Source organism: Ranitomeya imitator, chromosome 3, assembly GCF_032444005.1.
Source record: "Ranitomeya imitator isolate aRanImi1 chromosome 3, aRanImi1.pri, whole genome shotgun sequence".
NCBI classification, from domain to species: Eukaryota; Metazoa; Chordata; class Amphibia; order Anura; family Dendrobatidae; genus Ranitomeya; species Ranitomeya imitator.
In genome coordinates, this window is record NC_091284.1 from 453,964,231 (window position 1) to 453,986,635 (window position 22,405).

At 43.1% G+C, this 22,405-nt stretch overlaps 1 protein-coding gene across 3 annotated transcripts in view; it reads right to left on the reverse strand.

The window, feature by feature from the left end:
* Window positions 1-1,832: 1,832 nt before the first annotated feature.
* PSPH (phosphoserine phosphatase) overlaps window positions 1,833-22,405 on the reverse strand; it is a 31,833-nt gene continuing 11,260 nt past the window's right edge. For all 3 annotated transcript variants that reach the window (XM_069757410.1, XM_069757408.1, XM_069757409.1), the window contains 4 exons: window positions 21,391-21,525; window positions 14,589-14,734; window positions 4,239-4,387; window positions 1,833-2,720 (listed from right to left, as the gene is read on the reverse strand). In XM_069757410.1, the coding sequence (XP_069613511.1) occupies window positions 2,577-2,720; window positions 4,239-4,387; window positions 14,589-14,734; window positions 21,391-21,525 (574 nt within the window). In that variant the 3' untranslated portion in view covers window positions 1,833-2,576. The remainder of the gene's footprint in view (window positions 2,721-4,238; window positions 4,388-14,588; window positions 14,735-21,390; window positions 21,526-22,405) is intronic.

Below are 22,405 nucleotides of genomic sequence, written 5' to 3' on the forward strand. Positions count from 1 at the left end.
ACGATGTTGCCACCCCCAGGCCTCACAGTAGCTATGGTGTTCTTTGGATGCAACTCAGCATTCTGTCTCCTCCAAACACGACGAGTTTTGTTTCTACCAAACAGTTCTACTTTGGTTTCATCAGACCATAAGACATTCTTCCAATACTCTTCTGAATTATTCCAATGCTCTCTAGCAAACTTCAGACGAGCCCGGACACGTACTGGCTTGAGCAGGGGGACACGTCTGGCACTGCAGGATCTGAGTCCCTGGCGGCGTAGTGTGTTACTGATGGTAACCTTTGTTACGGTGGTCCCAGCTCTATGCAGGTCATTCACTAGGTCCCCCTGTGTGGTCCTGGGATTTTTGCTTTTGTGATCATTTTGACCCCATGGGGTCAGATCCTGCGTGGAGCCCCAAATCAAGGGAGCTTATAAGTGGTCTTGTATGTCTTCCACTTTCTTATTATTGCTCCCACAGTTGATTGCATTACACCAACCTGCTTGCCTATTGCAGATTCAGTGTTCCCAGCCTGGTGCAGGGCTACAATTTTGTTTCTGGTGTCGTTCGACAGCTCTTTGGTCTTCACCATAGTGGAGTTCGGAGCACGACTGTTTGAGGTTGTGGACAGGTGTCTTATACTGATAACAAGTTCAAAACTACTACAGGTAATAAGTGGAGGACAGAGGAGCCTATTAAAAGAAGAAGTTACAGGTCTATGAGAGCAGGAAATCTTACATGTTTTTAGGTGACCAAATACTTATTTTGCACCATTATTTGCAAAATAAATCTTGCCAAATCAGACAAGGTAATTTTCTGGTTTGTTTTCTCAATTTTGACACTCATAGTTGTGGTCTACCTATGATGTCAATTACAGGCCTCTCTCATCTTTTTAAGTGGGAGAACTTGCACAATTGGTGGCTGACTAAATACTTTTTTCCCCCACTATACCTATAGGATTAGTAATGGATAGGTATCTTATAGACACTTCCCCATTACTAAGCCGTGGGCTTGATGTCACCTGACAATACAAAGGTAACATCAACCACACCAATATTAACCAGACTTGCCACCACTACAGGGCAAGTGGGAGGAGCCAGGCAAAGCACCAGAATTGGCCCATCTAATAGATGTGCATTTTCTGGGCAGCTGCGGGCTGCTATTTTTAGGCTTGGGGTGGCAATATCCATGGCCCCTTACTAGCCTGAGAATACCAGCCCCCAGCTGTCTGCTTTAGCAATGCTGGTTGTCAAAAATAGGGGGGAACTCCACACTGTTTGTTTTAATTATTTAAGTAAATAAAAAAAATGCGGCGTGGGGACCCCTCTATTCTTGATAACCAACCTTGTTAAAGCTGACAGCTGAGGGTTGCAACCCCCAGCTGTGAGTTTTGCCTTGCTGAATATCAAAAATACAGGGGACCCACGTCGTTTTTTTTTTTTTTTCATTATTTATTTACAGCACTGGAGCCAGCTAATAAATACACCCATCAGCCTCTTCTGCTTTTACTGTTAGTAGCAGCAGCAGGTGTCGGATGATGGGCGCTGTAGTCCCATCCACTGATATCAGTGACCGGAGGTAAACTTTATACCTCTGATCACAGCAGAGCACTCATGCTGTCTTTTGACAGCGTGGGAACCGCAGCTCTCTGACCGGAGTGGATGATTTCACAGCCAATCAGAAGCGGTGTTTCCCACGCTGTCATGTAAATGACAGTGTGACAAACACCTGGTGTTCGAGCAGCCAAACACAAACAGTAACACGGACTTCCTGGACTACCGGTACGGACGACGAACTTTACTGTTCAGGTTCGCTCATCTCTAGCCGTGAATAAAGAATGGGATCTACATGTCTTCCAAGAGCAACTTGTCCAAACAACCCAGGAGCAATTTTATGATGACCCATGCTTTATCCAGCATGATGAAGCATCAAGTTCCAAGGCAAAGGTTATAACCAAGTGGCTCAGTGAACAAAATGTTATTTTCTTGGTTCCATGGCCAGATGTCAATGGGTCCAGATGTCAATCTCATTGAGAACCTGTGGTCAATCCTCAACGCAAGTGAACAAAAACCACAAACTGTGAAAAACTCCAAGCAAGAATTAGACAAGAATGGGTTGTCCTCAGTCAGGACCTAACCCAGGTGCTGACATCCAGAATGCCAAGGTGAATTGCAGAAGTATTGAAACAAAACTTAAATCTATAATTGTACTTCAGTAACCATAAAAACACTGACTAAAAGACCTAAAAACAGTGTGAAAACCAAAATTTGTATCAGTCTAAAAACTTTTGGCCACAACTGTAGAAGCCTTTCCACCCCATGACACCATGTGAGACAGCAATGCAATACATACACTAGCTCTGCACCATTGTAAACTAAAATGTATCTAAAAGAAATTTGGGAAAAAAGATACCGGTTAGTCTTTCCGTCAAAGACTAGCAATTTATAAAAATCCTAAAAGTTAAATAATCAATATTTCTACCTAAATGTACAGCAAAGGTACATTAACATATCTACCAACCCTACATTCTTATGAAGGGTTGTACAATTTAACAAATGTGGCTTTGTTTCTACAAAATCTGCTGTGGAATCGCGCCGTTAATCAATTATTTCATTGTGGTTCATTTTGATGCTGTCCCCGTCCAGTTCCCGGAGGAGTTCCTCGAAGTCTGTAATGTACCATTTGGATTTTTCCTTTACTTGTTGTCGGATGACATTTCCTCCAAATCCAATGAAACCGTCCTAAAACGGAAACCACGTAATAAATGTGGGAATATCACAAATCAAACCATTATTCTATAGCGAGACACATCTAAGTGCGGTTAAGCATCACGGGATGTGAAGAAATTTCCAAAGAAATTCACTGACCGAGTCAAGTTTGAAGGTCACTCAATGATACAAAGGTACATTTGGGAAACTGCTCGAACAGCACTTTATATACTTCTCATAGAGGGACAGCTCTCTTTAGCAGATGTGTTACCATAATGGGCTGGGAAATGGAGAAAAATCAATTTCCTAAGAAATGTGTTAGTGCTCAAGATGTTTTACTGTAATACAGGGCTGCAATAACCTGTATTCTGCTGACCGATTGCAGGAAAACATGGCGATCTTGCCCTACCTGGGCAAACAGTAAATATGTTTTGCCCAACGTGTTTTTTTGCCATGGCTTGAATATTTGGGTTTCCTTTGTAAATTTGGCAAAAAAAGTCATATTATCATTTTTCACATTTGAGAAATTACAAAAAGGAAAATGGGCCTTGGAGATTTGTGTGCTCAGATAAATTTAAGCAAGGTTTCAGCCTGTTAGGATTATTTGCTTGTTCACTGTCACCGGGTGATGCAAATGTCCCCGCTACAGCCATATACACAAGGCTTCTATGAAGATTTGCCATAATAAAGGCCAACATAGCCAAAACGTCATCTCAAATCCCCCATAAAACAGACTAATGTCAGCCAATCCCACCGATAATGACAGTTTCAGGTGTATTGGAGCACCTGGAAATTGATTGTACAGGGATTTAAGCATTCAGCATGGTCGGGGAAGTTAAGAGGAATCAGTAAGCCCGTTTTCAGTAATCTGACAGCAGAATGATGTAGGGGCAGAGATCGGGGTCTAGTTTTGTGACGTTTACTGGATAGTGTTTTGCGGTTTCAATACAATCAGTGTTTTATCAGCAGGAGATAATTACTCCAGGGCTAGCTGCCTCATGTTTCCTGGTCCAACACCCCCCCCCCCCCCCCCCACTGATTACACAGAGTACATAGAAATCTGCCATTGACAAATCTGCTAATTGTGTGTGCAGGGTTATATAAGGCGTAACATTCCAAGCTCTGCAACAGAGAAAACTGTGATTCTCTCCCAACTACTGCACCCAATAAACTAAGTGATAAATCACTGGAATCAGGGTGTCTACCACTACCTGATGCTGCTGTCAGACTCCCTTTTAGACATAACTGGAATCGACTTAGTCACAGAGAACATAGGAGCGACGGACAAAAAAATCGTTCCGTTGACAGCCATCTAATGTGTATGGGAGAGATGGTGTCTTTTTTTAATCAGATAAAAATAAATAGAAGTAAATTCTTATGTGACTATTTGGTCTCTTGGACTTTTGGATATTTTGTAAAAGAGGGACGAAAGTGGAATCCGGAAGAAAGATGTCAGTTTTGTCACGTGTGGGTGGTCTTTTTCCAATATATAGAATCAGTTCTGTCTATCCTACAAGTTAGTAGCATAAGCCCAATATGACTAATACTTACAGCTGGGGGGCTGGCTTCCATATCAGTAGCTCCATCTCCAATCATCATTACGTTCTTAAAGCCATACTTTTCCTTTAATAAGCCAATCACTTTGCCTTTCCCACCAGATTCTGCTGTGAGCTGTGTCTCATCAAATCCGGCATATTCACCTTAGAAATACAGACAAGGGAGGGTTACGATTCATAGGAGGTGGCACAACGCACCGCCGCTCCAGCACGCGACGTACGCCAACTCTATGGACCACACCGACTTATAATGGGGCTCATCATGTGCCATCAAGGTGTTGGTGTGATAGAAAGTGCTGCAAGCAGGGATGATCATTTCCATAAAAAAACACTACATAAACCTTCGCCATCCTCAGCCCAGTAACGGCAGACATTCTGATTCAATTACCATGTTACATTTGACTAAGAAACGAGTCAGATGATGAAATTGGCCGTTAAGAGTTGAGCAAAAATATTCATGGGGCCCCGATGCAGAGGGCATGTCAGCAGCCAAACCGTGGGCTCTATGATCCTTTTTCGTCAACTCTACAATAGTTAATTATTTGTATTATTTTGCATTCCTAATTTTACATGGAAATGCAATTCTTCTTTTTAGGCCGGCGTCACACTTGCGAGTTTTACGGACATAAGAGCGCAGAAACTACGTCCGTAAAACTCGCAAAAAATACGGCACAATTATTCTCTATGCCCCTGCTCCTATCTGCCATATTAAACTGATCCGTATTATACAGCTTTCTACGGCCGCAGAAAATCGAGCATGCTGCGTTTGTCACCTTATTGCGCAAATAAAACGTCAATGAAAGTCAATGGAAGCCCCAAAATTACGGATTACACACGGACCAGCAGTGTGACTTGCGAGGAATACGCAGCGCTGTTAGAGAGAAAAGCCGGTAATTCAATTACCGGCTTTTGCTTTCTCCTTCCTAAACCCGACATGATATGAGACCTGGTCTACATGCAGTAAACCATCTCATATCACCATTTTTTTTGCATATTCCACACTACTAATGTCAGTAGTGTGTATATGCAAAATGTAGCTGTTCTAGCTAGTAAAATAAGGGGTTAAATGGCGGAAAAAATTGGCGTGGGCTCCCGCACAATTTTCTCCGCCAGAGTAGTAAAGCCAGTGACTGAGGGCAGATATTAATAGCCTGGAGAGGGTCCACGGTTATTGGCCCCCCCCTGGCTAAAAACATCTGCCCCCAGCCACCCCAGAAAAGGCACATCTGGAAGATGCACCTATTCTGGCACTTGGCCACTCTCTTCCCATTCCCGAGTAGCGGTGGGATATGGGGTAATGAAGGGTTAATGCCACCTTGCTATTGTAAGGTGACATTAAGCCTAATTAATAATGGAGAGGCGTCAATTATGACACCTATCTAATATATAATTGCCTAGAATACTACTTCCTGCAATTTGTGCCAACTTCCGTGGCTTTGTCCGGAGCTAATGTCCGGAGCTAATGTGCGGAGCTAATGTGCGGAGCTAATGTCCGGAGCTAATGTCCGGAGATAAGTGACGTCAACAGTGTCCAGTGTCTGATTGGTTGCCGCCTGCTGCGAGCGACCAATCAGAAACGTGCCGTACTGTGACACACTCCGCCCGCCATTTTGGTGTGATTTTTGAATTTTTACCTCACAGCAGGTTTCTACTGCGTGGAGGCGGGCCCAGTGACGTTGCTCTTCAAGCTCCTGCCGAATTTCGTCAAAAAAATGATAATACCATTTACCAAAACTATATATATTTAGTTGTGAAGTGGTTCAGTGACATTTTCACACCAATTTTGAACTTTTGTTTGGTGTTTTCTCCATATAAAGCCTATTATTCACTGACTGTTATACTGAGAGACTGCCGTTTATTAACCTCTTCTTTGCCACATTGGGTATATTGCTCTATTATTTGCCACATAAGGACATTGTCCATTATTGCCCAGCAATTTCTCTGCAATATAAACTGCCTATTTATTAATATCTGCATTCCTGCAAAGAACTATTGCCTATTATTAACTGGCTATTTTCCTACTACCTGACACTGCCTCTTATTAACCTGTTGTTTGCCACCACCACGCTTAAAGCTGTTTAGCTTAGCCAACATGAGCTCGAATAGTAAGGATACTAATGACACAGAGTCCAAAGCTTATGATGGCGCACGTAAGATCAGGTCTGATATAAAGTATGGTAATGATGCAGAGCGAAAAGCCGCCGATGCCGCACGTAAGCGCAAACAGCGTGCTAACAAGAGTACAGAGGAGAGATGCAAGCGCCTGGACACTGTTAAGTATACTAATGACACAGAGTCCAAAGCTGCTGATGGCGCACGTAACATCAGGTCTGATAATAAGTATACCAATGACGCACAGCGAAAAGACACCGATGCCGCATGTAAGCGCAAACAGCGTGCTAACAAGAGTACAGAGGATAGATGCAAGCGCCTGGACACTGTTAAGTATACTAATGACACAGAGCCCAAAGCTGCTGATGGCGCACGTAACATCAGGTCTGATAATAAGTATACCAATGACGCTGAGCGAAAAGCCGCCGATGCCGCACGTAAGCACAAACAGCATGCTAACGAGACTACAGAGGACAGACATAAGCGCCTGGACACTGTTAATGCTGCTTGCAATAAACGCATTACTAATGAGTCTTTTGAGGACAAAACTAATCGATTAAGTAATAAAGCTGCTGCTGCACGCTCTCAACGTTGCAAACATAATATTTCCACGTCCTCAGTCATAGATTCTGCCCACAATACAGCTTCTTTGTCTCCATTCATAGAATGTGTGCAGCTTGAAGCTCCTTTAACCGTTGGTAAATCTGCACGTAAGCGCAAACACTGTCCTACTTACACTCCAAATGATAAACGCCGTCGCCTGCACACTGTTAAGTCTGCTTATAAGACATGCTTCACACCTGACTCTTCTAAGGCAACAAACAAACCATTACCAAATGTGGAAGTTGTATTGTTTTTAACATTACTTCTGCAAATATCAGAAACATGCAGATGTGAAAGAGGTCTGAGTATTAAGAAATAGGAATCAGTTAGTTAGGACCCATCAGTTCAAAGGCTACCGTGATGTGGTTGATGGGCATGCTTATATTAGCCCATCGGTGTACTATGAACGTTGATTTCTTAAATTTTACACTTCTGTAAAAATAAACACAAAAAATTTGGGTACACAAAAAGGCTTTTATTTCTGTTGTACCTATTAGAATTATTTAAAATGAAGGCTTAGCTAAGCCCAAGAGATGATTAAAAACGTTTCATACCAACCCATCAGATGTAAAATTACTGTGAAAATACCTGATGAGCACACAAGTATGCGCCAGTATGGGTACTAAGAGCCTTTCCACATAATAATGAAATATTTTAAAATGTCATAGAACATACCAATATACATAGTTATTGATACATATTATTTACATTATTGTTCTTAAGCAAAGAACCGTTGTTGTGGCATTTGCCACAACACGCAAAGTTGTCGTCTGATGTCTTTCATCCCTCCCCTCATAAGCATGTTCATGGATCCTGTGTAACTGTACCTTAAATAACAAGAATTGTCAAGAGCTGGTGAGTGCAGCCATTTTTTGTTCTTTCTTACTATTATTTATTAATTGTATTATTCTTACATTTGAATAAATAAAGTATATATGGATTCTAGACTCCCGATTCTTTAGAATCGGGATGCCATCTAGTCCATTATAAACCCCTTCATGACCCAGCCTATTTTGACCTTAATGACCTGGCCGTTTTTTGCAATTCTGACCAGTGTCCCTTTATGAGGTAATAACTCAGGAACGCTTCAATGGATCCTAGCGGTTCTGAGATTGTTTTTTCGTGACATATTGGGCTTCATGTTAGTGGTAAATTTAGGTCAATAAATTCTGTGTTTATTTGTGATAAAAACGGAAATTTGGCGAAAATTTCGCAATTTTCACATTTTGAATTTTTATTCTGTTAAACCAGAGAGATATGTGACACAAAATAGTTAATAAATAACATTTCCCACATGTATACTTTACATCAGCACAATTTTGGAAACAAAATTTTTTTTTGCTAGGAAGTTATAAGGGTTAAAATTTGACCAGCGATTTCTCATTTTTACAACGAAATTTACAAAACCATTTTTTTTTAGGGACCACCTCACATTTGAAGTCAGTTTGAGGGGTCTATATACCCAAAATACCCAAAAGTGACACCATTCTAAAAACTGCACTCCTCAAGGTGCACAAAACCACATTCAAGAAGTTTATTAACCCTTCAGGTGCTTCACAGCAGCAGAAGCAACATGGAAGGAAAAAATGAACATTTAACTTTTTAGTCACAAAAATGATTTTTCAGCAACAATTTTTTTATTTTCCCAATGGTAAAAGGAGAAACTGAACCACGAAAGTTGTTGTCCAATTTGTCCTGAGTACGCTGATACCTCATATGTGGGGGTAAACCACTGTTTGGGCGCACGGCAGGGCTTGGAAGGGAAGGAGCGCCATTTGACTTTTTGAATGAAAAATTGGCTGCACTCTTTAGCGGACACCATGTAACGTTTGGAGAGCCCCCGTGTGCCTAAAAATTGGAGCTCCCCCACAAGTGACCCCATTTTGGAAACTAGACGCCCCAAGGAACTTATCTAGATGCATAGTGCGCCCTTTAAACCCCCAGGTGCTTCACAAATTGATCCGTAAAAATGAAAAAGTACTCTTTTTTCACAAAAAAATTTCTTTTCGCCTCAATTTTTTCATTTTCACATGGGCAATAGGATAAAATGGATCCTAAAATTTGTTGAGCAATTTCTCCCGAGTACGCCGATACCTCATATGTGGAGGTAAACCACTGTTTGGGCACACGGCAGGGCTCGGAAGGGAAGGCGCGCCTTTTGACTTTTTGAATGGAAAATTAGCTCCAATTGTTAGCGGACACCATGTCGCGTTTGGAGAGCCCCTGTGTGCCTAAACATTGGAGATCCCCCACAAATGACCCCATTTTGGAAACTAGACCCCCAAAGGAACTAATCTAGATATGTGGTGAGCACTTTGTGTTATAAACTTCTGTAAAGCACTTGGGGGTTCAGAGCCGTGAAAATAATAAATACGTTTTCTTTCCTCAAAAATAATTTTTTAGCCCAGAATTTTTTATTTTCTTGAGGGTTACAGGAGAAATTGGACCCCGAAAGTTGTTGTCCAGTTTCTCCTGAGTACGCTGATACCCCATATGTGGGGGTAAACCACTGTTTCGGCACACGTCGGGGCTCAGAAGTGAAGTAGTGACGTTTTGAAATGCAGACTTTGATGGAATGCTCTGCGGGCGTCACGTTGCGTTTGCAGAGCCCCTGGTGTGCCTAAACAGTAGAAACCCCCCACAAGTGACCCCATTTTAGAAACTAGACCCCCCCAAGGAACTTATCTAGATATGTGGTGAGCACTTTGAACCCCCAAGTGCTTCACAGACGTTTACAACGCAGAGCCGTGAAAATAAAAAATAATTTTTCTTTCCTCAAAAATGATGTTTTAGCAAGCAATTTTTTATTTTCACAAGGGTAACAGGAGAAATTGGACCCCAGTAATTGTTGCGCAGTTTGTCCTGAGTATGCTGGTACCCCATATGTGGGGGTAAACCACTGTTTGGGCGCACGTCAGGGCTCGGAAGTGAGGGAGCACCATTTGACTTTATGAATACAAGATTGGCTGGAAACAATGGTGGCGCCATGTTGCGTTTGGAGACCCCTGATGTGCCTAAACAGTGGAAACCCCTCAATTCTACCTCCAACACTAACCCCAACACACCCCTAACCCTAATCCCAACTGTAGCCATAACCCTAATCACAACCCTAACCCCAACACACCCCTAACCACAACCCTAACCCCAACACACCCCTAACCACAACCCTAATTCCAACCCTAACCCTAAGGCTATGTGCCCACGTTGCGGATTCGTGTGAGATTTTTCAGCATCATTTTTGAAAAATCCGCGGGTAAAGGGCACTGTGTTTTACCTGCGGATTTACCGTGGATTTCCAGTGTTTTTTTGTGCGGATTTCACCTGCGGATTCCTATTGAGGAACAGGTGTAAAACGCTGCGGAATCCGCACAAAGAATTGACATGCTGCGGAAAATACAACGCAGCGTTTCCGCGTGGTATTTTCCGCACCATGGGCACAGCGGATTTGGTTTCCATATGTTTACATGGTACTGTACACCTGATGGAACACTGCTGCGGATCCGCAGCCAAAACTGCACCGTGTGCACATAGCCTAATTCTAAAGGTATGTGCACACGCTGCGGAAAACGCTGCGGATCCGCAGCAGTTTCCCATGAGTTTACAGTTCAATGTTCAAATCGCTGTACACATGCTGCGGAAAAACTGCACGGAAACGCAGCGGTTTACATTCCGCAGCATGTCACTTCTTTCTGCGGATTCCGCAGCGGTTTTACAACTGCTCCAATAGAAAGTCGCAGTTGTAAAACCGCAGTGAAATGCGCAGAAAAACCGCGGTAAATCCGCGATAAATCCACAGCGGTTTAGCACTGTGGATTTATCAAATCCGCAGCGGAAAAATCCGCAGAGGAACAGAATACGTGTGCACATACCGAAACCCTAACCCTACCCCTACCCCTAACCCTAGTTCTTACCCCAACCTTAGTGGAAAAAAAAAATATATATATATTTTTTTTATTATTGTCCCTACCTATGGGGGTGACAAAGGGGGGGGGGGGGGGGGGGGGCATTTACTATTTTTTTTATTTTGATCACTGAGATATAACCTATCTCAGTGATCAAAACTCACTTTGGAACGAATCTGCCGGCCGGAAGATGGCGGCCCTCTGCTGGTTGTCCTCATATGAACTCGAGCAAGGGAGCTTTCTAGGAAAGTTCCCACGATCTAGGAACAGCCAGCAGAGGGCGCCTCACCGCAAATGAAGCTGAATATAGGTCATTGACCTATATTTAGCTTCATTCGCCTGGGTATTGCAGACATGAGCAGCCTGCATTAGCGGAGCTCGTGTCTGCAAAATATTTTAACCCCTTCAGATGGATCTACATCGTTGGACCTTACAGATCCTCGGAAGGTATGTATATTGTTGGTTTATTATTTTTTTTAATTTACAGATCGAGGGTCTTCAGTGAGTGGATTGAGAGTAGAATAAATTAATACAACAGCCTTTGTGATTTTTTCAATAAATTATTTTTTAATAATGCGTGTGTGTTTTTTTTGAACCCTTTACTAGTATTGGATTAATAATGGATAGGTGTCATAATTGACGCCTCTCCATTATTAATTAGGCTTAATGTCACCTTACAATAGCAAGGTGGAATTAACCCTTCATTACCCCATATCCCACCGCTACTCGGGAATGGGAAGAGAGTGGCCAAGTGCCAGAATAGGCGCATCTTCCAGATGTGCCTTTTCTGGGGTGGCTGGGGGCAGATGTTTTTAGCCAGGGAGGGGGGGCAATAACCGTGGACCCTCTCCAGGCTATTAATATCTGCCCTCAGTCACTGGCTTTACTACTCTGGCGGAGAAAATTGTGCGGGAGCCCACGCCAATTTTTCCGCCATTTAACCCCTTATTTTACTAGCTAGAACGGCCAAATTTTGCATATACACACACTACTAACATTAGTAGTGTGGAATATGCAAAAAAAAAAAATGGTGATATGAGATGGTTTACTGTATGTAAACCAGGTCTCATATCATGTCAGGTTTAGGAAGGAGAAAGCAAAAGCCGGTAATTGAATTACCGGCTTTCTGCTATCTCGCGCTGTATGAAGTAATATATATATATATATATATATATATATACATACATACATACATACTAGATTGTGGCCCGATTCTAACGCATCGGGTATTCTAGAATATGCATGTCCCCGTAGTATACGGACAATGATGATTCCAGAATTCGCGGCAGACTGTGCCCGTCGCTGATTGGTCGAGGCAACCTTTATGACATCATCGTCGCTGTGCCCGTTGCTGATTGGTCGAGGCCGCCAGGCCTCGACCAATCAGAGAGCCGGGATTTCCAGGACAGACAGACAGACAGAAAAACCCTTAGACAATTATATATATATATATATATATATATATATATATATATATATATATATATATATATATATATATATATATAAATATATTATATATATTATATATATATATATATATATATATATATATATATATATATATATATATATATATATATATATATATATATATATATATATATACAGTTAGGTCCATATATATTTGGACAGAGACAACATTTTTCTAATTTTGGTTATAGATATTACCACAATTAATTTTAAACAAAACAATTCAGATGAAGTTGAAGTTCAGACGTTCAGCTTTCATTTGAGGGTATCCACATTAAAATTTGATGAAGGGTTTAGGAGTTTCAGCTCCTTAACATGTGCCACCCTGTTTTTAAAGGGACCAAAAGTAATTGGACAGATTCAATAATTTTAAATAAAATGTTCATTTTTAGTACTTGGTTGAAAACCCTTTGTTAGCAATGAATGCCTGAAGTCTTGAACTCATGGACATCACCAGGCGCTGTGTTTCCTCCTTTTTGAAGCGCTGCCAGGCCTTCACTGCGGTGGTTTTCAGTTGCTGTTTGTTTGTGGGCCTTTCTGTCTGAAGTTTAGTCTTTAACAAGTGAAATGCATGCTCAATTGGGTTGAGATCAGGTGACTGACTTGGCCATTCGGGAATATTCCACTTCTTTGCTTTAATAAACTCCTGGGTTGCTTTGGCTTTATGTTTTGGGTCATTGTCCATCTGTAGTATGAAACGACGACCAATCAGTTTGGCTGCATTTGGCTGGATCTGAGCACACAGTATGGCTCTGAATACCTCAGAATTCATTCGGCTACTTCTGTCCTGTGTCACGTCCTGTGTCAATAAACACTAGTGACTCAGTGCCACTGGCAGCCATGCATGCCCAAGCCATCACACTGCCTCCGCTGTATTTTACAGATGATGTGGTATGCTTTGGATCATGAGCTGTACCACGCCTTCACCATACTTTTCTCTTTCCATCATTCTGGTAGAGGTTGATCTTGGTTTCATCTGTCCAAAGAATGTTCTTCCAGAACTGTGCTGGCTTTTTTAGATGTTTTTTTTAGCAAAGTCCAGTCTAGCCTTTTTATTCTTGATGCTTATGAGTGGCTTGCACCATGCAGTGAACGCTCTGTATTTACTTTCATGCAGTCTTCTCTTTATGGTAGATTTGGATATTGATACGCCGACCTCCTGGAGAGCGTTGTTCACTTGGTTGGCTGTTGTGAAGGGGTTTCTCTTCAACATGGAGATTATTCTGCGATCATCCACCACTGTTGTCTTCCGTGGGCGCCCAGGTCTTTTTGCATTGATAAGTTCACCAGTGCTTTCTTTTTTTCTCAGGATGTACCAAACTGTAGATTTTGCCACTCCTAATATTGCAGCAATTTCTCGGATGGGTTTTTTTCTGTTTTCGCAGCTTAAAGATGGCTTGTTTCACCTGCATGGAGAGCTCCTTTGACCGCATGTCTACTTCACAGCAAAACCTTCCAAATGCAAGCACCACACCTCAAATCAACTCCAGGCCTTTTATCTGCTTAATTGAGAATGACATAACGAAGGGATTGCCCACACCGGTCCATGAAATAGCCTTGAAGTCAATTGTCCAATTACTTTTGGTCCCTTTAAAATCAGGGTGGCACATGTTAAGGAGCTGAAACTCCTAAACCCTTCATCCAATTTTTAATGTGGATACCCACAAATGAAAGCTGAAAGTCTGAACTCCAACTGCATCTGAATTGTTTTGTTTAAAATTCATTGTGGTAATGTCTATAACCAAAATTAGAAAAATGTTGTCTCTGTCCAAATATATATGGACCTAACTGTATATATATATATATATGAGACAGTATATATGTTTTTTTTTTTTTTAACACATGGATCCCTTGTATAGCCGTATGTCGGTTTTGCAAGCCTGCGATAAAAACACGCAGTACGGATGCCATACGGATTACATACGGAGGATGCCATGCGCAAAAAACGGTGACACACCTTGCCTACAGAGGAGCTACGGACCACTATTTTCGGGACTTTTCAGCGTATTACGGCCGTAATATACGGACTGCATTTTCATACGCTGTGTGTGACGCCGGCCTTAAAGGGACCAAATCCATGAAGAAATATTCCGTTCAGTTATTTTTTTCCTAAGCAATCCATACACTATAGTCTTGTTTTTCTCTTTAGGAATGTAATGCAAACTCCGAAGAAAAAAATTAATGAATCAGATAACAAGAACTTGTCTGAAGCCGAGCAAGCAGAATGCTTTCCTTGAAATCACCACATGACTTACCATTGAAATAAAACTTGAGCCGGTTCGCATACACACTAGTTAGTGGTATGTCCAGCTCTGCAGCTACGTGCTCCACAATGCTCTGAAATCCTCCAGATATGAGGAAGACCTGTACACTTCGCTGGTGCAACCTGTGAACCAAGTCTCTGTAAAAGAAATATATTAGAAGTTAAAGATTTGGTGCGAGGACTATATTTTGGAGTACGCTGAGCAAAAACTGAGACCAATATTGTGCTATTAGTTCTCTTGCTAAGTACAGCATACGCGCTATAGCTACATTACCCGCCTCATTTGTCTGAACGTCTTCCACATATCCCAGTACACAAACCAGAGGAGTGGTTTCCAAAACTACCTTGAAGACTCATCTAATCAACCTGATTACTTTCTTCCAATATTTCTCCACTTCAGGGCATGACCACATCATATGAAGTAGGGATGCAGCATCAGAACCACACCTAGGGCGGCATGCGTCCGTTCTAGCCCCAAGTTTACATAAAAACGCAGGTGTTCTATATACATTGTAGTGTTGGGAGGGTCTATCTGCTTCACTAAGCTAATATCTCTATCCATTGTCCTTCTATTGGACCAATCTCAGCTTCCCACCTCTCCTTACCATGTACTGGATATTTACTTAATGTCAATGTTAACAAGGATCTATATAATAGCGATATCACTCCAGATGTGTTTTTAAGTTTACTAATTAACAGTATTTTGTTCATAAAATTTCAAGATGGTTTTCGTGAAATCAGCATTAAACGCATGACATAACTGGTGGCATTTTGTAAAAGTCCTTTGAGCTTATATCAAACTGTCCCTGTAATTGTGCGAAGGCCTTAACCCCTTAGTGACAGAGCCAATTTGGTACTTAATGACCAGGCCAATTTTTGCAATTCTGACCACTGTCACTTTATGAGGTTATAACTCTGGAACGCTTCAACGGATCCCACTGATTCTGAGATTGTTTTTTCGTGACATATTGTACTTCATGTTAGTGGTAACATTTCTTCGATATTACTTGCGATTATTTATCAAAAAAACGGAAATATGGCGAAAATTTTTAAAATTTTCAAACTTTGTATTTTTATGCCCTTAAATCAGAGAAATATGTCACGAAAAATAGTTAATAAATAACATTTCCCACATGTCTACTTTACATCAGCACAATTTTGGAAACAAAATTTTTTTTTGTTAGGGAGTTAAGGGTTAAAAGTTGACCAGCAATTTCTCATTTTTACAACACCATTTTTTTTTTTAGGGACCACATCACATTTGAAGTCATTTTGAGGGGTCTATATGATAGAAAATAATGAAGTGTGACACCATTCTAAAAACTTCACCCCTCAAGGTTCTCAAAACAACATTCAAGAAGTTTATTAACCCTTTACGTGCTTCACAGGAACTGAAACAATGTGGAAGGAAAAAACTTTTAACTTTTTTTGCAAACATCTTAATTCAGAACCATTTTTTTTATTTTCACAAGTGTAAAAACATGAATGTAACCATAAATTTTGTTATGCAATTTCTCCTGAATATGCCAATACCCCATATGTGGGGGTAAACCACTTTTTGGGCGCACCGCAGAACTTAGAAGAGAAGGAGTGCCGTTTGACTTTTTCAATGCAGAATTGGCTGGAATTGAGATCGGACGCCATGTCACGTTTAGAGAGCCACCGATGTGCCTAAACAGTGGAAACTCCCCACAAGTGACACCATTTTGGAAACTAGACCCCTTAAGGAACTTATCTAGATGTGTGGTGAGCACTTTGAACCCCCAAGTGCTTAACAGAAGTTTATAACGTAGAGCCGTGAAAATAAAAAAATCGCTTTTGTTTACACAAAAATGATCTTTTCGCCCACAAATTCTTATTTTCACAAGGGTAACAGGAGAAATTAGACCACAAAAGTTGTTGTGCGAATTCTCCTGAATACGTTGATACCCCATATGTGAGGGTAAACCACTGTTTGGGCGCACCGCAGAGCTTGGAAGTAAAGGAACACCGTTTTACTTTTTCAATGTAGAATTGGCTGGAATTGAGATTGGACGCCATGTCGCGTTTGGAGAGCCTCTGATGTGCCTAAACAGTGGAAACCCCCCACAAGTGACCCCATTTTGGAAACTAGACCCCTTAAGGAACATATCTAGATGTGTGGTGAGCACTTTGAACCCCCATGTGCTTCACAGAAGTTTATAATGCAGAGCCGTGAAAATAAAAAATATTTTTTTTTTTCCACAAAAAAGATTTTTTAGCCCCCAAGTTTTTATTTTCACAAGGGTAACAGGAGAAATTGGACTGCAATAGTTGTACAATTTATCCCGAGTACGCTGATGCGCCATATGTGGGGGTAAACCACTGTTTGGGCGCACGGCAGAGCTCAGAAGGGAGGGAGCACCATTTGACTTTTTGAGCGCAAAATTGGCTGTTGGTTTGGAGACCCCCTGATGTACCTAAACAGTGGAAACCCCCCAATTCTAGCTCCAACCCTAACCCCAACACACCCCTAACCCTAATCCCAACCTGATCCATAATCCTAATCACTAACCCTAACCATAATCACAACCCTTACCCCAAAACAACCCTAATGTCAACCCTAACCATAACCCTAATCAAAACCCTAAATCCAACACACCCCTAATCCTAATTTCAACCCTTACCTCAAACCTAACCCTAATCCCAATACACCCCTAATCACAACCCTAACCTTAACCCTAATCCCAAACCTAACCCTAATCCCAAGCGTAACCCTAATGCCAACCCTAACCCTAATACCAACCCTAATCCAAACCCTAACCCTAATCCCAGCTCTAACCCTAACTTTAGCCCCAACCCTAGCCCTAACTTTAGCCCCAACCCTAAGGCTACTTTCACACTTGCGTAGTTTGGCATTCCGTCGCAATCCGTCGTTTTGGACAAGAAACGGATCCTGCAAATGTGCCCGCAGGATGCGTTTTTTGCCCATAGACTTGTATTGCCGACGGATCGTGACGGATGGCCACACGTCGCGTCCGTCGTGCACTGGATCAGTTGTGTTTTGGCGGACCGTCGGCACAAAAAAACGTTCAATGAAACGTTTTTTTGTACGTCGCATCCGCCATTTCTGACCGCGCATGCGTGGCCGTAACTCCGCCCCCTCCTCCCCAGGACATAGATTTTCAACGCATCCGCTGCCCAAACTACAGCTGCTGCCCACGTTTTGCACAATTTTCACAACGTGCGTCGGTATGTCGGGCCGACGCATTGCGACGGCCCCGTACCGACGTAAGTGTGAAAGAAGCCTAACCCTAAATTTAGCCCCAACCCTAACCCTAAATTTAGCCCCAACCCTAACCCTAAATTTAGCCCCAACCCTAGCCCTAACCCTAGCCCTAATTTTAGCCCCAACTGCTGTTCTCCTGCCGGCCGGCAGATGGAGACAGATGGCGGGCGCACTGCGCATGCGCCCGCCATTTTCTTCTGCCTGCGGCCAGGAGGAGCAGCAAGAGGATCCAGGGACACAGGTGAGTATTGTAGGGTCCCCGAATCCCCCTATTTCTCTGTCCTCTGATGTGCGATCACATCAGAGGACAGAGAATTACACTTTACTTTTTTTTTTTTTTTGCGGTCGCCGGTAAACAGTTAATTACCGGCGATCGCAAAACAGGGGTCGGTAAAACCGACCCCGATCATGCTCTTTGGGGTCTCGGCTACCCCCGGCAGCCGAGACCCCAAAGATTCTCGCGGGGCCGGCCGGCGGGCGCACTGCGCCCGCCATTTTGAAGATGGCGGCGCCCACCGGGAGACACGAGGAGCATCGGGGGAGATCGGTGAGTATTGGGGGGCCACCTGGGACCCGTTTTCTCTGTCCTCCGATGTGCGATCACATCGGAGGACAGAGAAATTAAAAAGAGATCGCTTTTTTTTTTTTTTTTTTTTTTTTGCGATCGCCGGTAAACGGTTAATAACCGGTGATCGCAAATGCGGGGTGGGTTAAAAAAACCCCGAATCATGTTCTCTGGGGTCTCGGCTACCCCTGGCAGCCGAGACCCCGGAGAAAATCGGCCTCTGGGGGGCGCTATTCACTTTTTCCACAGCGCCGTTAATTAACGGCGCTGTGGTTTAAGTACCCTTAGCGGCCGCCGTTAAAAGGCGTATCGGCGGTCGCTAAGGGGTTAAACCCATCTTACCCCCTTTTTTCCACCTGTCAAACATTTTCAGTTTGACCAACCAAGGGGTTTCCCCCATATTGACGAAAATTGTGAACATCCCTCTATTTGCTGCAGTTGCCTTATCTTCCACCATATATTATGCAAGAATAATAGTGTGGGTACTTTTCTCAAAGAAGATATAGGCCAGTTTCACACGTCAGTGGCTCCGATACGTGAGGTGACGTACCGGAGACACGGACTCACGTAGACACATGGAAAACACGGAGACATGTCAGTGTTCGTGGGAGCGCACGGATCACACGGACCCATTAAAGTCAATGGGTCCGTGTAAAACACGTAGCGCACACGGATGTTGTCCGTGTGCCGTGCAGGAGACAGCGCTACTGTAAGCGCTGTCCCCCCCACGTGTGGTGCTGAAGCCCCATTCATTTCTTCTCTCCCGCAGCGTTTGCTGGAAAGAAGGAATGAATAATCTTTTTTTATTTATTTTTGTTTTTAAAATAAAGTTGCCGGTAATCTGCCCCCTCCCACCCCCTGTGCGCCCCCCCCGCTGGCATTAAAATACTTACCCAGCTCCCTCGGCGCTTCCATCCTCTCGCTGCTTGCCCTGTATGAGCGGTCACGTGGTGCCGCACATTACAGTGATGAATATGCGGCTCTACCTCCCATAGGGGTGGAGCCGCACATTCATTACTGTAAGAAGCATTTTTTCCCCATAGACTAACATTAGCAACACATTGCCACACGTCGCAACCGTCGTGCGACGGTTGCGTTGTGTTGTGGCGGACCGTTGGAACAAAAAAACGTTATATGTAACTTTTTTTGTGAGTCGTGTCCGCCATTTCCGACCGCGCATGTGCGGCCGGAACTCCGCCCCCTCCTCCCCGCAACTCACAATGGGGCAGCGGATGCGTTGTAAAACTGCATCCGCTGCCCCCGTTGTGCTGCGCTGTCACGGGATGCGTCGGCCCGACGCACTGCGACACGCTGACGCTAGTGTGAAAGTAGCCTAAGGCCACATTCACACATTCCTTTTTGTCCCCCGGGTTTTCCCGCAGCGGATTTGATAAATCTGCAGGGCAAACCCGCTGCGGTTATCCCTGCAGATTTATTGCGGTTTGTCCTGCGGGTTCCGCTGCGGGATTTACCCCTACTATTGATGCTGCATATGCAGCAATATGCAGCATCAATAGTAGTGTTAAAAATAATAAAATCATGGTATACTCACCCTCTGACGTCCCGATCTCCTGGGCGCTGCAGGCGGCGGTCCGGTTCCAAAGATGCTGTGCGACCAGGACCTTCGGTGACGTCACGGTCATGTGACCACGACGTCACCGAAGGTCCTGGTCGCATAGCAAACCTGAGACCCGACGGCCGCGTGCAGCGCTGAGACTTCAGAGGTGAGTATAACATGATTTTTTATTTTAATTCTTTTTTTTTTAATACAAATATGGTTCCCGGGGCCTGGAGGAGAGTCTCCTCTCCTCCACCCCGGGTATAACCCGCACATTATCCGCTTACTTCCCGCATGGTGGGCACAGCCCCATGCGGGAAGTAAGCGGATCAATGCATTTCTATGGGTGCAGAATCACTGCGATTCTGCACAAAGAAGTGACATGGTCCTTCTTTTTTTCCGCAGCAATTCTGCGCGTTTTTTGTCGGGTTTTTCCGCATCATGTGCACTGCGGTTTCTGTTTTCCATAGGGTAACATTGTACTGTACCCTGCATGGAAAACAGCTGCGGACCCGCAGCGGCAAAATCGCCGCGGTTCCGCAGTAAAAACCGCATAGTGTGAACATGGCCTAACCGTGGTTTAGCATCCGGTTTTTGCGGCTCCAATAGGTTTCTATGGGGCGGCAAAAACTTTGCATGTTTTTGCGGGGGACTGACTTTCGGTTTTGTGGAATGCCTTCTTTTTTTCCCCCCGATACTTTTGCCATAGTATTGGAAACCCAAAAAACGTCGATCTGCAAGTTTTTTGCGGTCCGTTATTGTGGCAGAGCGTGAAAATTACAGCAATACGGCCCGCAAAAAAGGCCTGCAAAAAACACGGTAAGTGTAAGACTATGTGCACACGGACAACTCCAGTACCGTTTTTGTACGGTACTGGAATTATCTGGACGTGTGAAACCGGCCTAAAGACCCACCTCACTTCCTCCCGTCACAGGACCTGTTGAAGTGCATTAAGCACGAAATGGCCGTCGTCCGTGTGTGTTCACAACCCTCCCTGCAGCACGTTATTTATGTCTGAATAAATCTGACGAATCATGACCGGTGAGTGCGCTTCATCTTTTTTTCTGCTTTTTTGAGATTCTATATGAACTGTGGCATAAGCAGCACCCCAGTGTGATTTTTTTGTTAAATAGGCTATATACGGCAAAATGATGCATCACAGGAGAGTAATAAGGGTCTAACTAATAGCAGTGGTGTGGATGTACTTTTTTTTCCTTTTATTATATGGACTTTTCTACAACGTAGACCTACATCACCAAGACCCAGACAGCTTCCACGTCAGAATGAGATACGATCACTCACCCAGCAGTCTCCACACTCTTCGGGCAAAATCCCATTATTTCACAGTACAAAGCTCTTCATAATCCCACCCGTTTGGGTCTCCCTGTGTACTTAGATGGATCTTACCCAAAAAAAGAACTTACTTTATCCCCTCAGTTAGCCTTGGAGGGTGTTCGGTTATCAAAGCTTGTACTTGTTCCCGTGATGGACGAATTAGTGTAAGTCTCTCAGTCAGAGCAGCCTTGAAGGTCAGAGATCCTCCCATTGCTTTACGAGTCCTAAGCAAAAAGAAAAACCTAAGAACCATTGCAAAAAAAGAAAATGGATAGCTACAGAGATATATATATATATATATATATATATACATACACACACAGGCATGCACTACATATACATATCACTATGGCCTTTCAGAGAAAGTAGACTTTACAGATCTAACCGGGAACCATAGCCAAAGCCGAGACTGGTCCGATGTGGCCCTCGGCTGACAACAAGCGACCCTGTGGGTGACAGAGGTCTCGAGCTATGGAGCAGACCTTAGTATACATTTAATCTGGTGTTTCACCAAAAAATACATCTGGCTGCAATTGTGCATCCTATCTCTTGTTCATGCTGTCCGTACTTCTGGTAGCAGGAATCAGTTGACAGGTTCCCTTTATCAAAGTTTTACTTGTAAATGAGAAAAATATTTAGAATTGAGAGTCCTCAGTGGTTGATACCTTTTAATGGCTAACTGAAAAGATGGTAACAAATTGCAAGCTTTCTAGACTACACAGGTCTCTTTGTCAGGCAAAGACTAAAACAAATTCTGAAGAATCACATATTTATGCACAACATAGCACAGAGAAAGAAAAAAAAAAGAAGGGGGAAAACCATGGATAAGACAGGTGACATGAAGCAGTGATAAACAGTTACGTCCATAAATATTGGGCCAGCTCTTAGATAAGGAATGTTTTATTGTCCTGTGATTAGGGTCTCTGTTGTGATGACCCACTCTTAGTCTGAGGGGCAAGTTCTTTAGTTGATGTAAAAAGACATAAATCCGTGCTACACATTCATTCCTGCATTAAGACTGTCAAAGGTCGTCATCAGTTTATATTCCCAGACTCTTCTGTCTCTCTGAGATTTGAAGCTACCTTTTAACACAAGTAATTTCAT